A 14,760-nucleotide genomic window follows, 5' to 3' on the forward strand; every position below is an offset into this window, starting at 1 on the left:
TTTTCATCTAAGGACGGCTTCCTTCCATGACCTTTGTGGTCTTCAAGACATTCATCTCCATGTTGCAACCTTTTGAACCAGTGCTGAACTATATATTCAGTAACAGATCCATGGCTGAATGCCTGGTTGATGTTCCATGTAGCTTTGGTAGCTTTTTATTCAAGTTTGAAGTTGTAAAGGAAAATCAGATGAAAGTCCTTCTTGTCCATGCTGCCTTGGGGGTTGCAAAACTTACTCTGAGTAGAGTTGAAACAACAGACAATTAAGATACCTTGTAAGCAACAAACATTGAATTAAACCAACCAACGAAGGATAAGTTACTCAATATTCAGCTTCTAAATGTAATTGTGAGAATTCAACATTCATACTTAGCTAAAGAAGTCAGATTCCATATCTGCCATATGATGGTGTGCAAGATATATATATTTCAAACAATTTAGAATGGGATTTGCTATTTCCTCACTTAAATGTGTTTACATAGCTGGTACACAAGTCTTAAGTCTAGAATTTAACAGTCTTTCAAAACCTAAAATCAAAATTAGACAACTTTAATATCTTTAAAGTATAAATACATGTATAGTTGCTAAAAAATCTCACCCATTTAGAAACTCCAGGTACATAAAATTAATAAATGATGCAATGCCATTACAACCTACTTTGCAAAAAATATTTTAAGACAATAATATATGCTTATTTTTATTATCTTTATAAATTTTTAATTTTAGAATGTAAGTATGACTCAACTCAATTTCTTACTTCCATAACAAATGTTTACCTTAATTGACTAAGATAACAAACACCTAATGCTATAATCAATTTTTTTAATGTGACTTAACTCTAGCAGAGGAGCACAAGATAGTACTTGTTTCATGATTTTCAGTCAGAATGTTATCCTAAATATGTAGTTCTATGACTTTTGTGTCCTAGCTTAAATACTAGAATTTTAGTTTTGTAAATACTAGGTAATTCATTTTCATATTAATTTCAGTCTACAGTTCTACAAGCAAAACAAAATAGATTCTTAACTGGATAAGTTTACCTCAAGTGCTGAAAAATGTAACTCAACACTTTCATTCAAATAACCCAGCACTTCATCTGTCCTCTTCCCCTGTTTCTGAGCTAACATACCACTTAAAAATGAAAGTTCCTGAAAGAAGCAAACAACTTCAGAATTATTTATAAAGTTTAAAGTATACTGCTTAATGTCTTAACTATGCAAACCTTACTGCTGCATTAGAAAGCATTATTATGTAAGTCAATTTCCACATCACATATTTAATTCTTGTACAGTTGAAGCATCAGTAGGTCCGATGTTTAGCATAAATTAAAAACATTAACCCAACATTTAAAAAATAATTTATCTATGTCTGATATTAATAAGAGTTTGTTAAATTAAGAATTACACACATTTTAACTTCAATCATGGAAAATAAAAAAATAACAGACAAAAAAAGCATAAATCCCTATGAAACTAAGATGTGCTTAATGAAGATCTAAGTACCTGTTCTACACGCAGTAAAGTTTTAAACAATATCATAGAAAGAACATATAGTCAAGTGCAGTAATGGAATGCATCAATAAAAAGCCCTGGAAAAACAAGTTATAAGAAAAAAGAGGAGGTACAATGGCAGCAAAGTAATAGCTAAAAGTGGCTGGTATACAGGGTGGCCCATAACTCCCTACCCATCCATATGTTATTATGTTATATTCAATTACACATGTAGTATAAATTTGTTTCTTTTTTTTCAGAGAAATATGGCCGATGTAAGCCCATTTACACTTGAAGAGCATATTGTGACATAATATTATGCAGCAAGAATGAGGGACAGCACACAGATGCACTGGATACATAAGATATATGGATGGGTAGGGATTTATGCACCACCCTGTACTTGTACATCAAAATGAAAATAAGAAATATACAAAAATTGATAAAATTCTTGTTAAAAATAAAGTTTTTAATAGTATCATGTTTTATTACAGTTGTTACTATTTGTAATATAATGCAGGTTTATATTTAGAAATTCTGAAAGTTACAGTTTTGGAAACTCAAAATAATTATATTTTTATTTCTGGAAAAAAATGGGCCTTATCATCAATTAGGCTAAGCTCAGACAAAAATTAAGATGATGTTCTGAAATTTTATTCATTTAACTGTTTCAGTCTTATGCTGGGATATCAATCATCTTACAAACATTTGGATAGTTTATAATTTGTTTTTGTGGCATTATTAGTAAATGGCTTTTAAGAATTTAAAATGTTTCTACTGAAAGCACAGGTGCATTTACTTTACAGATGATGGACTATTATTGAATGCAGCTCACCATATTTATTAGATATAAACTGATCTCAGCCAAAATTTAATGTTAACAAACATCATGATATCAAGCCTGAAGAAGGTAGTATTGATTCTATTTTTAAAGATGCAGTCCGAGGACAGCATTAAATCTTTCAAAAGTTCTGTCATGCTTATTATTATTATTACTAAACGTTTGCAAAGCCAGAAGTGGTAACCTCTTCAATCAGAAAAAAATGCAGTATCAAAAGGCATATATGCCAATGAATATAAATCACAAAGAAACTAACTGAATATACAAAACAGATCTTTCTAATCAACAGTAGAAAAACAAGTTAAATTTCAAAAATGAAAAGAACTATCTGTGATGTTGTTGTTGTTGTTTTTTTAAATCTGTTTCTCGCAATAAATCATCGGAAATTTCACCATGTAAAAACTTTCATAAATACCTGATCAAGTTACATCAACTTTTATACTAGAAAGTATATATTATTTTAGTAAGTTTGTACTAAGTCTCATGCAACTTCATCAATTATTTCCACTATGAGAAAGACAAAAATTAGAAAATATAAGTGGCATCCTTCCAGTCCAAAATATTATAAATAGACTTACCGAGGTCATGCCAGTTGACTTTTGAATTTCTTTCAACAATTCAATCTGCTGGCCAGCAACTTCTAATTGTCCTTCTATCAGCTGGCAAAATATCACTCCTAAATGAACAAATTAAAAATTAAACTAAGTTCTTAAAGCAAAACCCAGTTTTATATTCACATCTAATTTCCAAATAGATTACACTAAATTGACATCTATTTATTTTTAGTTTTTAATGAACCTGTCTTTTTCTTTTCTTTTTTTAATGATCAATTACAACAGTTGAATATTTCTTTCTTACAAATATATCTTAACAGTGCTATTAAATATCACTCCTTTAGACTTCTAGAACAAAAAAGATCATGTATGATCTGTATTCATTTACCAATATTCTATTCTTCTAGTACTTTCATTATCTGTATCCCATTCTGATGAAAAACATTGAAGCAAGATGTGCATAAATTTAGTGATAAATACAAATTAAACAGAATTACAGCTTTATAAAAATTATAATTGGAAAAAAAAAGAACTAAGTATGAAGGACACTATTATTAATGTATCTTGAAAAGGTCAAAGAGGTGTGAAAAAGACCTCAAGATCTAAAAAACAGTGTCATGCACAAGAAGGTGATAACATAATCGTTTTTTTGTGTATATATAAGATTTTCTAAGTTTCAAGGATGATATAATATTGTTTCCATAACCACCCAACATGCATTATTCTGCCTCATTTGACCTTGAACCTGCCATTGTGTATACATCACTTTATGATTTGTAGTTTTATGAAATCATACAGATTGCTATCACATTCCATATAAAATTAACTTTACATGACTCATAGCCAAGTAAAACTTGTAGCTCATTTCTAGATAACAAGTAACTTTAATAATACAACTAAAACTGAATTTTATTCACACGAGATAGAATGTCATATTTTTTATTGCACGATTGGCTGTAATGCAGCATAGATTATAGTCATAGACACAAAGAAAAACACTGCTTCACCTCTAAATATGCAAAATCACTCATCCAGCCAAGAAACTGAGTTAGCTTTCAAGCTGAAATGTTATTATTCTTACTTTGAAGATCAGAGAATAATTTCATCAACTAATTACCAGCAGTTTATTACTTGCTAGTTTTATAACACTTGCAGGAAATTCATATACTAATGTATTACAAACAATTTCATTGGAACTAGTCATACAAAATGTCTAACACTTGCAGAAAATTCATATACTAATGTATTACAAACAATTTCATTGGTACTAGACATACAAAATACTTTTATTTTTATATTTTAGATATTTGCTATCAATTTAGATTTGTTATGGAAAAAGGAAAAAAAAAAAGAATAGAAATTACTCAACTCTTAAAAGACACTAAAACTGTTAAAGAAAATGATTTTTTTTTCAAACATTCCTGGCTCTTTAACAACATAATGTACAAGTAATTCATCCAAGTATTAGATACCAGCAAGAACTACAAAACTTCAATCTTTTCCTTACTAGATAAACATTTCCTTTTCTTATGTACATATGTTGAGGTAAGTAAGGGTTTCTTTTACAACTTTGCACTTTACATTTAACACTTTTGACACTGAAATAACAAATTACCCAACAAGGCACTAACGCTGCCTTCATCCAAATCAGTAGCATTACGATAGAACTTTAAGGCATCTTTGACTTTTCCTTGCAGCAGACATTGATAACCAAGTTCCGTGGCATAGTCGGCATTAGACGGATCATTGTTGGCTGCCCTTTCTGCTAGGTTGTAGCTGTGTTGCAGTACCAATTTGTTACGGCCACACTTGAAAAGAGAAGAAAATCTCAAAGGTAATGAATACATTTATAATACAGGGTGAAACTATTGGCACATTTATATAATATACATAATAAATTTATAATACATGCTCTGAAAATACATTAATATACGAGGCAATGATGAAAAGAAAAAATTAATAAATTTGTTTCATTACACAAGTAATATATCTATGGGACATTTACAGTCATTATTAATACAGTGTGTGTGTTTTCTTATACCAAAACCACATGGGGCTACCTGCTGAATCCACCAAGGGGAATCAAACTCCTTATTTTAGCATTGTAAATCTGAAGACTTACCGATGTCCCACAAGGGGACTATTAACACAGATCTAAGTATGCAATACATTTATAAATATGAAATCAGTAACATTTTCCAAGTGAGTATGGTTTAAAAAATATGCTACTTCAAGAAATTTAATGTTCTTGAATATCTTAATATTTTTATTCTACTTATGATTATATATACATGTCCCCCTACATACTATAGGCATTCTTTCTCCCTCTTTATTTACAAGGAACAGTAACATTACTTTAAATTTCACAGGTATGATTTTGTTTCTTCTAGAATTCTGGCACAAAGATACACAAAATATAGCTATCCTTAATTTTGAACTGATAGGCTAGAGGGAAAGCAGCTGCTCAGCTACTGAATAACACCCACCTCTAACCAATAGATTACACTTGTCTTATTGAACAGTGGGATTTAACAGTCAATTTTACAGCATACTGACAGCCTCAGTGTGCTGGACTTGTTTTGTGGTAACGGAAGCTACACCGCAGATCCACAGTCCAAACATAATAATTTATAAGTATGACTGTTCTACGACTTCTGTGTTGTTTTCAAATTAACACATGTTTAATAAACTGAAACTATGGTAACAACACTTATTCAGCTCTAACAATATACGGTTTTTATCAACAAGCATTTTTGTGTCAATATCAGTTTTTAGTTAATTTTGTAAGTTTACTGTTGTTTTCACATACCCAAAAGTACTGCAAACAGACAAAACTTATACAACAACTTAAAAAAAACTAAATGTTTTTGCTCTGTCCATGTGTGATGTGACCAGTTTTAACCATCTGAAGTAAAACTGTATATTTAACACACTTAACACACTGCATACAAGTACCATAAAAATGCATGTCTAACCTCAAACGGATTCGCCATACATTGATGACACAAACAAAGCAATAAGAAAAGTTTTTAAAACAGTATCTTGATGAACTGACTTATCACTAAATTCATTATACTTTTTATTAAACAACACATTTGTGTTTTGCTTGAATTCATCATATAATAACAATCCTTTATTGTAATATATTCACTAAACAATTTGTTTGCCTGTTGGACTTTGCAGAGAGCTATATGAGAGCTATTCATGCTAGCCATACCTAATTTTTAAATTACACACAAGGGGTGAAGGCAGCTAATTAACACCACCTACTATCAACCAACTTCTGGGTTATTCATGTTAGGCTGTGTAATGGGATATGACCAACACTCTTGTAAGACACCCACAAACCCACAGTAAAAACCTTGGCTTTTATTTTTATATAAAGAACTGCACACAAATCATAGAACCTCAGCTCAATAGTCAGACAAGCTAACAAATGGCTGTAATCAGCATTTGCCTAACAATACTATTGAGGTTACTGCATGACTTGCAACACAAGTTACCAGTTCTGTACTTATTGGGTGAAAAACAAAATATTTTGAAAATGATAAACACAATTTTGAAACTCCACTCCCTTAAAAGTAAATGTTTACCAAATCATGAAAGAACTTTAACAAACATGACTTTAAGTAAGTGTACAGGGTACTCTATTGAAAGTTTTCACATTTTACATCATTATAACAGACACAACAAATCCTCCAGTAAGCTTGCTACTGAAACATTTTCTTTGGTGGATATTTAACTGCTCAAATTACAAGTATATATCAATGAGGTAATGACTATTAAATAGTCATTCATTACTTCTGGTAAGGTATATTAAATATCTCAAATGTATAAGAAACCCTTAAAAGTTATAAAGTTACGTAATATTTAATATATGACAATAAAACACACAAGAGAGAGCTTACAGTTCTGGCAAAGAGCTGAGCAGTTTCATAAAAGAGGACAGAATTCTTAGGTTCATTCCTATCCATTGCTGCAATGAGGTCTGTTAACTGACTAGCAGCCTGAAATACAACACAAACAGTATTTTATTTTGGAAAAGATCAGATTTCCTTATAAAAGAATGGATTCAAAAATACAGTAAAAGGTTATTTATATATATACATAATTCAATCACACTTGAAAAAAAATATATATAACCATAAATTTTTAAGCCATAAACAAAACACATTAACATGAAACAAAATATGCTACATATTTTTAAAAAGAACTCTAGGGTACAAGCTACATTGTGGGATTATAAAATATATCCTAGGTTTTGGAGGTGACTGAAAATGTAGGACCCACATTGAGATGGAGACACACCATCTATTAGTCTTTTTGCAAATTGGAGATTAAGACTGATAGATGGTGTACCCCCACCGCAATGTGGGTCCTACATCATCAGTCACCTCCAGTAGCTTGTACCCAAGGATCCTTTTTAAAAATGTGCAGCGATTTTGTTTCATGTTAATTTGTTTTGTTTATGGCTTACAAATTTATGGTTATAATTAATCAGAGGTTGAGATTTGCTGTTTTTAACACAGTCCTTCCTCATGATTTTATTTATTCATTTGGATGTAATTATCTAATTAATTTCACAAAATATAATTGCACTTGAAACAATATATGAAATCAGTGTCCCATATGATCATTATTAAACAAAATATTAGGATTTTTAATAAAAATTTTAATTGATCTTATAAAGCATGCATGTGCAGACTAAAAAAAAATCTATTGATTTCTTAGTAAAAAATGCAAAATAAATCTTATTTTATGATTATATACATTGCATAATATTTAGATATTTGATATTAACTATGATGTAACTATAACAATTCAGTAGCTTTCAGTACATTATTTTCTATAAAAATTACCTATTGATTAACATTAAGACTACAAACGTTTTCATTTAAAACATATCTCAAACTACTGAAGAACAAAAATAATTTTTGCTACCCAAATATTCTATGTACAATATAAAGTCAGAATAGTTTTAATGTGAGAAAATGTTCTAATAATCATTATATACCTCTAAAAAAAAGAAAAGAGATAAACAATTACTGTCAATTAAAAAGTAGAAAAAGTTATTATTAATTACTTGGCTGTAATTTCCTTCTCGGCATATAGAATGCAGAATCAAAAATCTCTGAGCTTCTAGGCACTGACGTTCTTGACTCAAAGCTCTATTTACAAAACAAACAAGAAAAGGTTTCAAATCAACATACAATAAATACAGCACATCTACAAAAGAAGAACAGATATTTTCACATAACAGGGTAAATACTAATTACTTATAACTACCATTATATATAGACCAACATTTAAATGCAGAAACTATAATAAAACTGTTTAAAATAATTAAACACGAGCCATTCCACAAGTGGTTACACAAAGAATTACCTGTGGGCAGAGTCTAATGTCTGATCCCAATCTCCTAGAGCTAACTGCATTTTCATTTTCTCTATTAAAACTGGGGTGAACCCATGCATTCTTGCCACAGCTTGACCCAACAGCTCCAAAGCTAATATATAACTTCCATTCTTTTCATAAAACTTTGCTTTTCCAAATACTGCATCAATATCCATGCTACAAAACAGCAAGATAAAAAAGTTATTTTTTGTTCCTCCTTTTTTAATTCATAAATTATCTCACAAAATTAATACATGTAATATTACAGGACAACAGAGAACCTATTCATCCATCTCAGTTGTTCTATCCTTTAAAATATTTTTTTTAAAAAAACTTAAATTCAGCCCTTATCATTCAAATACTTATCAAGCTTTTTTCTTAAACACTTAAAATTACTGTTTCTACAACATCTGGAGGCAACTCATTCTATAATCAACCATCCTGCTAAACAAAAATTAAACTATCTCAGTTGAAGATGACTCCTACATTACCAAAATTTATACTTATACCCTAGTCCTATTATTCTCACCATTAAATATGAAAAAAAGATGATGTATCAACACCATCAATTCCCTTTGCAATCATAAACACATTAATCAAATCTAACTCTTCTTTTTTCAAGAGAAAATTTCAAAGATTTCAGCTTCTCCTCATATAATAACCACTTCATTTCAGACATCATTCTAGTCAGCATTAGTCAGGTTTAATAATATAGTAGGTAATGACAAAATATTCCAATTAATCTGATTTTTATTTATTAAGTATCCTTTTCAAGTTTATCATGTTTGAACAATACACAAAAATAGCTTAAATAAAATTATATCTATCACAAACAAATCAATTTTAAGCAAAAATATTCTAACCTAGCCTAACCTGGCATCAATATGAAAGGTCAAATCCTAGATCAGTGATAAATCATTATAAGTTTATATAGTTTATTTTCTTTCTATGATTATAGCTTCAAGTGGTGATTAACGGAAATGACAAAATAAAGTGTAAAAATAAAAATATTAATGGAAATCTGTCACGTTCTAGTTCACTACACGTATGAAACCTTCTGATTCACAATGAAAAAATATTTTAAATTTTATAATTAAATGAAGCATTTTTTTCACTAAAGTCTCTCACAACAGATGTTTGATATGTCATGATTTTTTAAAACTGAAGCTTGATACCATTTAGTTCTAAGTTTGTGCAGTTTTGTTAACTATTTACATTTGAAGTAGGAAAAAAAAATTCTATGAACATCAGTGGCATTCTTCTAGTCCAGAAAGGGTTGATACTCAAACTGGGCCCAGCATGACCAGGTAGTTAGGGTGCTCGGCTCATAATCTGAGGGTCATGGATTCAAATACCCATCACATCAAACATGCTCACCCTTTTAGACGTGGGGGCATTATAATCTAACACTCATTTCCACTATTCATTGGCAAAAAAGCAGCTCAAGAGTTGGTAGTGTGTGGTGATGACTAGCTGCTTTCCCTCTAGTTTTACACTCCTACATTAGCGATGGCTAGCTCAGATAGCTCTCGTGTAGTTTTTCATGAAGTTCAAAAACAAACAACACTACATGCAGAGCAAAATTCATACTCACCTTCCTGCTACTTCAAAGAGTTGTAAAATATGCTTCCCAGGAGAGCCTTTAGATGCCATCACTTCAAGCCAACCTTTCAACACTAATCCCTTGAAAAAATAAAAATCCTTTACTTGAAAAGTACATGCATTTTCAACATTTTAATCAGGCATACTACATGACATGTGACACTGCAGGTAATTACTATCAATACTGGATAGCATCCATTTCCCTCTTCCTCTAGATATGAGTTTAAAATAATATCTTAGCAGTTTCATACAACACAAAACCAGCATTTATAACAGTCATGAACAAGTACAGTGAAGTTTTTTTTATACAAAAGATGTAGAGATACTACTTACTTAAAATAGTTATGAAAGGAAAAATAAAACTTATTAAATTAAGAATTATACACATGAGTATTTAACAAAAAAGTGATATTCTCTCAAAGAAAAGCAAATAGTTTTATGAATAATACAAGTTCACAATAAAAATTTAAACCAGTAATTGAAATGAACTGGTGTGTATGTGGTATAAAGTGTCAACATCTGTAGAACAAACTATAAAACTTAAAGCATACATATAGATTATAACAAAGACTTGCCTCTTTTGATGATGGAGAAATTTTTAACATTCGATCAATGTATTCCTTCGCTTTATCATAGCGAGCAGTAAAGAAGAGAAATACACCTCCATAATAAAGACCCTATAAAAGTTTAGATAAAATATTCTGTTGTCTAAGTCGAAATAAACTATTTCATAAGCAATCAGACTATAACAAAAAAATGTGAAAACTTTTGTCACTGTAGAGGTTGTTCTACACTGTGATTTAAACAACAATTTTATTTAACATATCTTACTAAATAAATTGGATACCAACTGAAACTCAACACATTGCAGAAACTTTACAAAAGTTTAACCAACTTAATAATAAATTTAATAAAAAGGAATAACTTTAGAAAATTAAAAAAATTACCATTTCTCCTGCTTGTTTGCGTTTTTCTTTCAGTTTGGCATCAAGTTGAGAAACTGCTTCACGATCTAAAATAATATAAATCATGTTACTTATTTATATACTTAGAACTCTTTAACTTCTGATAAACCTGAAAATACAAGCAAATATATAGTTAAAGCTTAAAAATGACACACATAGCTTACATAATAATTTCGTTAACATAATATTTTATATGGAAAGTAAAGCAAATATTGAATAAAATCTATAATAAATAACATATGCAGACATGAATTTTAGAAAACAGTTTTTATTTTATTAGTGCATTTAAGATTATAAAATGTTAATGACAAATACAATTTTTCTTATTTTTTATATTATATTTTGAATGTTTAACATAGAGAACAATCTGAGAACAGAGATTACTTACCTACAACTTTGCATTTCCTATGTGCATATACCAATGCCAATAAACTTCCAACCATCACATCTCTACTATCTTGAACAGAGTCAAGTTCTCTTATACCTTCTTGAACTCTGCCTGAAGAAATATTAGACATTATATAATTACTGCATATGTTTCTACAAAAATGTCTTAATTTGGTGTAATGGAAAGATTTATATAATGTTTGTTTATACCACTAATTCTTTTTACAGTTGCAACAAGATTTTTGTTTCACATCTTGATAGAACTAATTTTTTAATAATAAACCTTATAATTGTCAAAGAATTTTTATAATCTACCTACCAATCACTCAAGCAATTAACACAGTAAGTTACCATGTTGCATGTGACCCAAAGTATGTTATTCACTAGTCGCAAATATGATAACAGTATACCTACACAGACATAAACTAGAACTTAACCAAGTAAATAAAGTAGGTAATTTAATATAATGATCTAACTAGGAATATGCAATGTAAATATATAAAGATCAAAATTCACTGATCCATCAGATGCATACCACAGCTGTTAACTATATTTTTGGCTATAATCTCTAAAATAGCTATTAGGATTACAGCCAAAAATATAGTTAACCCCTTAGCTGCAGAGGTTTATAAAATAAAATATCAAGCAATTAAAATTTAGTAATCAATTAGGTGCATTCCACAGCGTGTTGCTTGAAAAAAATTAAAGTGTACCACATGGTGCGTTTTGCAATTGTTTGTCAGTTTACAATCATACCATAAGGCACGTTATGCAGCTAAGGGGTTAACAGTGAATGTGCCCAACTGATGAAACAAAGCATTATAAGTAATAGCATAAAATCAGTATATTTAATCAGCTATACTTGTTACTGGTCAATTTTTAGTTATGATCTATGTAGGAAAGTTGTTTTATCAGAAGTTAAAACTAAATGATTTGAAATAGTTATTTGTTTCTCACTGTATGACAAAATTTTGGTTTTGATATGTAATATTACAAAACATTGTGGCCAAAACATTTTAATGACCTTATTGGGTCAGAGTGTGTTGATACATTATATTTTGTCCCAACACTGTATATATATGTATATATAAACACACAACTTAAACCAGTTACTATATAATTTTTCTATTATTATATTTTGAAAAACTAGATTTCCTTGTCCTTAAAATGTTTATTTGACATTAATAACATATACAGGTAATAATTTTGATATACCCAAAACATTTAAAGGTTATGAACATTTTTTCATTATTCTCACCTTCCAGTACAAGAGAAATACCAAAATAGAACCTATAAACAGGGTCTCCCATAAATTTTTTCAGCCCTTCTACAGCTGCATTTTGCATTGCATGAAAATACTTCTCTCGGCAGTAGTAATGAATTTTGGCCTTAAAGTAGAAAAACACAAACTTAATACCTACAATTTTCAGGAGATACCTGCTTATAAAAAAAAAGGAAAATTATGTTTTGTAAGAACTTGCTTGAAGTTTTATTTCACAGAAGAAAAAAATTTTAATCAAATATGTTTTTTTACAATATAAGTGCATCCACTCCATCAACTATTTGTCAAATGCCAATAACAATATAAAGATAAAAATGAGAAAGGTATTTTTAATGCTAGAAAATTAAAACTACAAACTTTTAATAATGCTTCTGAGTCTGCCATCTTAAAGGATGCTCTTAATCTGTATCCAACGTTGAAATAAGCAAATCTAAAAGTGTAGAGGAAAATAATTTGGATGAAAATATCCAAGTTGTTATCTATGTTGAGTTTCTGAAAGGCTCTTATAAGGTTTTACATAAAACATTAATAAAAATGTACATTCCTAAGTTAAAGATGGCTAAACCTAAAACAACAGGAATTGCAATTGTTCTTCAACACAAAAAAAACATTAACAGTCTTAGTAACTGAATAAAACATGTTCAAATATTAAGCAGCATAAAATAGCACACTTAAGAATACAACACTCAGAAACAGCATATCACTTGTGAAGTGCATCATGGGTATTAAGGTGCAATGAGATCTAGGTATTATTACTTATAAAAGTTTTTAATTTTCAGTCGAATACTTAAATTCAATGGATAATGCTAACATCATTGTAATGTATTCATAAAATATTTTGAAATTCTAAGCTTGGAGATAATTCCAATTTTAAATAAAACTTAAGCCTATTTAAAAACAATATGCATATAATCTTGACTCTCTTACAAGTTACAATAACAACAACACTTATAAGCTGTATAACTACTAGAATGACAGCTGATTTAAGAGAATTAATGTGTCAAGAAAGGCTTACAAGTTAGAAACGTATTTTCACTGGAATGTAAAAACTACAGTTGTGGATCGCTAGGGTCATATAAACTGAATGACTTAATGATAAGGCTGGAGGTAAGGGCTATGATCTTTGGGGAAACACAGATAAACTTTATGCCTTAGAAGTCAATATGGATCTTACTCTCTTACATAGAACTACTTCTCTTTTATAAAATAATGAAATGATTTGGTTAAATATATGGTTGTATGTTGTTAAGTTTGAGTTACTCAATTTTTTTTAAATAGATATGTAGATATGAAAAGCTAAGTGTAGCTTAGGTTGATGGTCTTAGTGGTTGTTCAACACTACAGGTGATGAGAGGTGGTACTGAATAACACACTAAAATTTGTTTTATCACCAGCATGTGTAACACACAATGATGATCTACAATTCCTGACAGCATATTCCCACCAATATTCTCTCTGGTCTACCTTACTCCCAGAGGTGAAAAAAGCTGGTACCAAACCTAGGGTGACTTCAAAAAAATAGATGGAATTCTATCGACTTGTTTGTTCTTATGTTTCATAATTTGAAGACATTTTAAAAAAAATTCGTATTAATATCAATTTCAAATTATATCTAGTTAACCACAAGGAGATACCGAAATAACACTAGTAAAAGTTAGATAAAGCTGTAGTTTATTTTCAAATTGGTTAATGATGATTAATAATATAAACACAGAAGTTATTAAAATTAAAACAATAAACTGAGATGTTTTAAAATAACATCACGATTAATAATAATAGTCAATACTAATAATCAACATCATTAACAAATATTTAAATAATAGTAAGTTATACGGTACTAATATGGCAGTATAAAACAAAGAATCTGTAAGAAAAACAATACAATGCTGAGATTTCATTTCAATATTTACGTTACGACATAAATAAAAGTTTAATTGCCTAGCTAATAAATCTTAATACAGCTTACAAATGCAAATATAATTTGTTTATTGCTTACCCTGTCACTGTATTGATAATCACTCACTTTCTGACTAAAGATGTCTCAAGTCAACGAGTTAATCACATAATTGAATTAAAGACGAATTGCTCTTCTGCAACACTTTGTGAAACAAAAAAAAGGCCAAGAAATGTTTATACTATTCAAAAGTAAACTTATATCACATAAGTTCTAAATTAATCTCATACAACCAAATCGTCATTCATATTTTAACAATAACTATGTAACACACATATCACAAAACCATGGA

The 14,760-nt window shown here is 29.5% G+C and overlaps 1 protein-coding gene across 1 annotated transcript in view; it reads right to left on the bottom strand.

Moving 5' to 3' along the window:
- The window catches only part of LOC143255136 (tetratricopeptide repeat protein 21B-like), a 49,491-nt gene extending 34,731 nt beyond the window's left edge, over positions 1 to 14,760 (bottom strand). The window contains 13 exon segments of the mRNA XM_076510336.1: positions 1,040 to 1,147; positions 2,909 to 3,006; positions 4,500 to 4,692; positions 6,793 to 6,891; positions 7,968 to 8,052; positions 8,270 to 8,455; positions 9,873 to 9,961; positions 10,456 to 10,557; positions 10,828 to 10,892; positions 11,234 to 11,344; positions 12,491 to 12,620; positions 12,872 to 12,944; positions 14,511 to 14,760. Coding sequence (XP_076366451.1) covers positions 1,040 to 1,147; positions 2,909 to 3,006; positions 4,500 to 4,692; positions 6,793 to 6,891; positions 7,968 to 8,052; positions 8,270 to 8,455; positions 9,873 to 9,961; positions 10,456 to 10,557; positions 10,828 to 10,892; positions 11,234 to 11,344; positions 12,491 to 12,620; positions 12,872 to 12,898 — 1,293 coding nt within the window. The 5' untranslated portion in view covers positions 12,899 to 12,944; positions 14,511 to 14,760.

Source organism: Tachypleus tridentatus, chromosome 7 (genome assembly GCF_004210375.1).
Source record: "Tachypleus tridentatus isolate NWPU-2018 chromosome 7, ASM421037v1, whole genome shotgun sequence".
Lineage (NCBI taxonomy): Eukaryota > Metazoa > Arthropoda > Merostomata > Xiphosura > Limulidae > Tachypleus > Tachypleus tridentatus.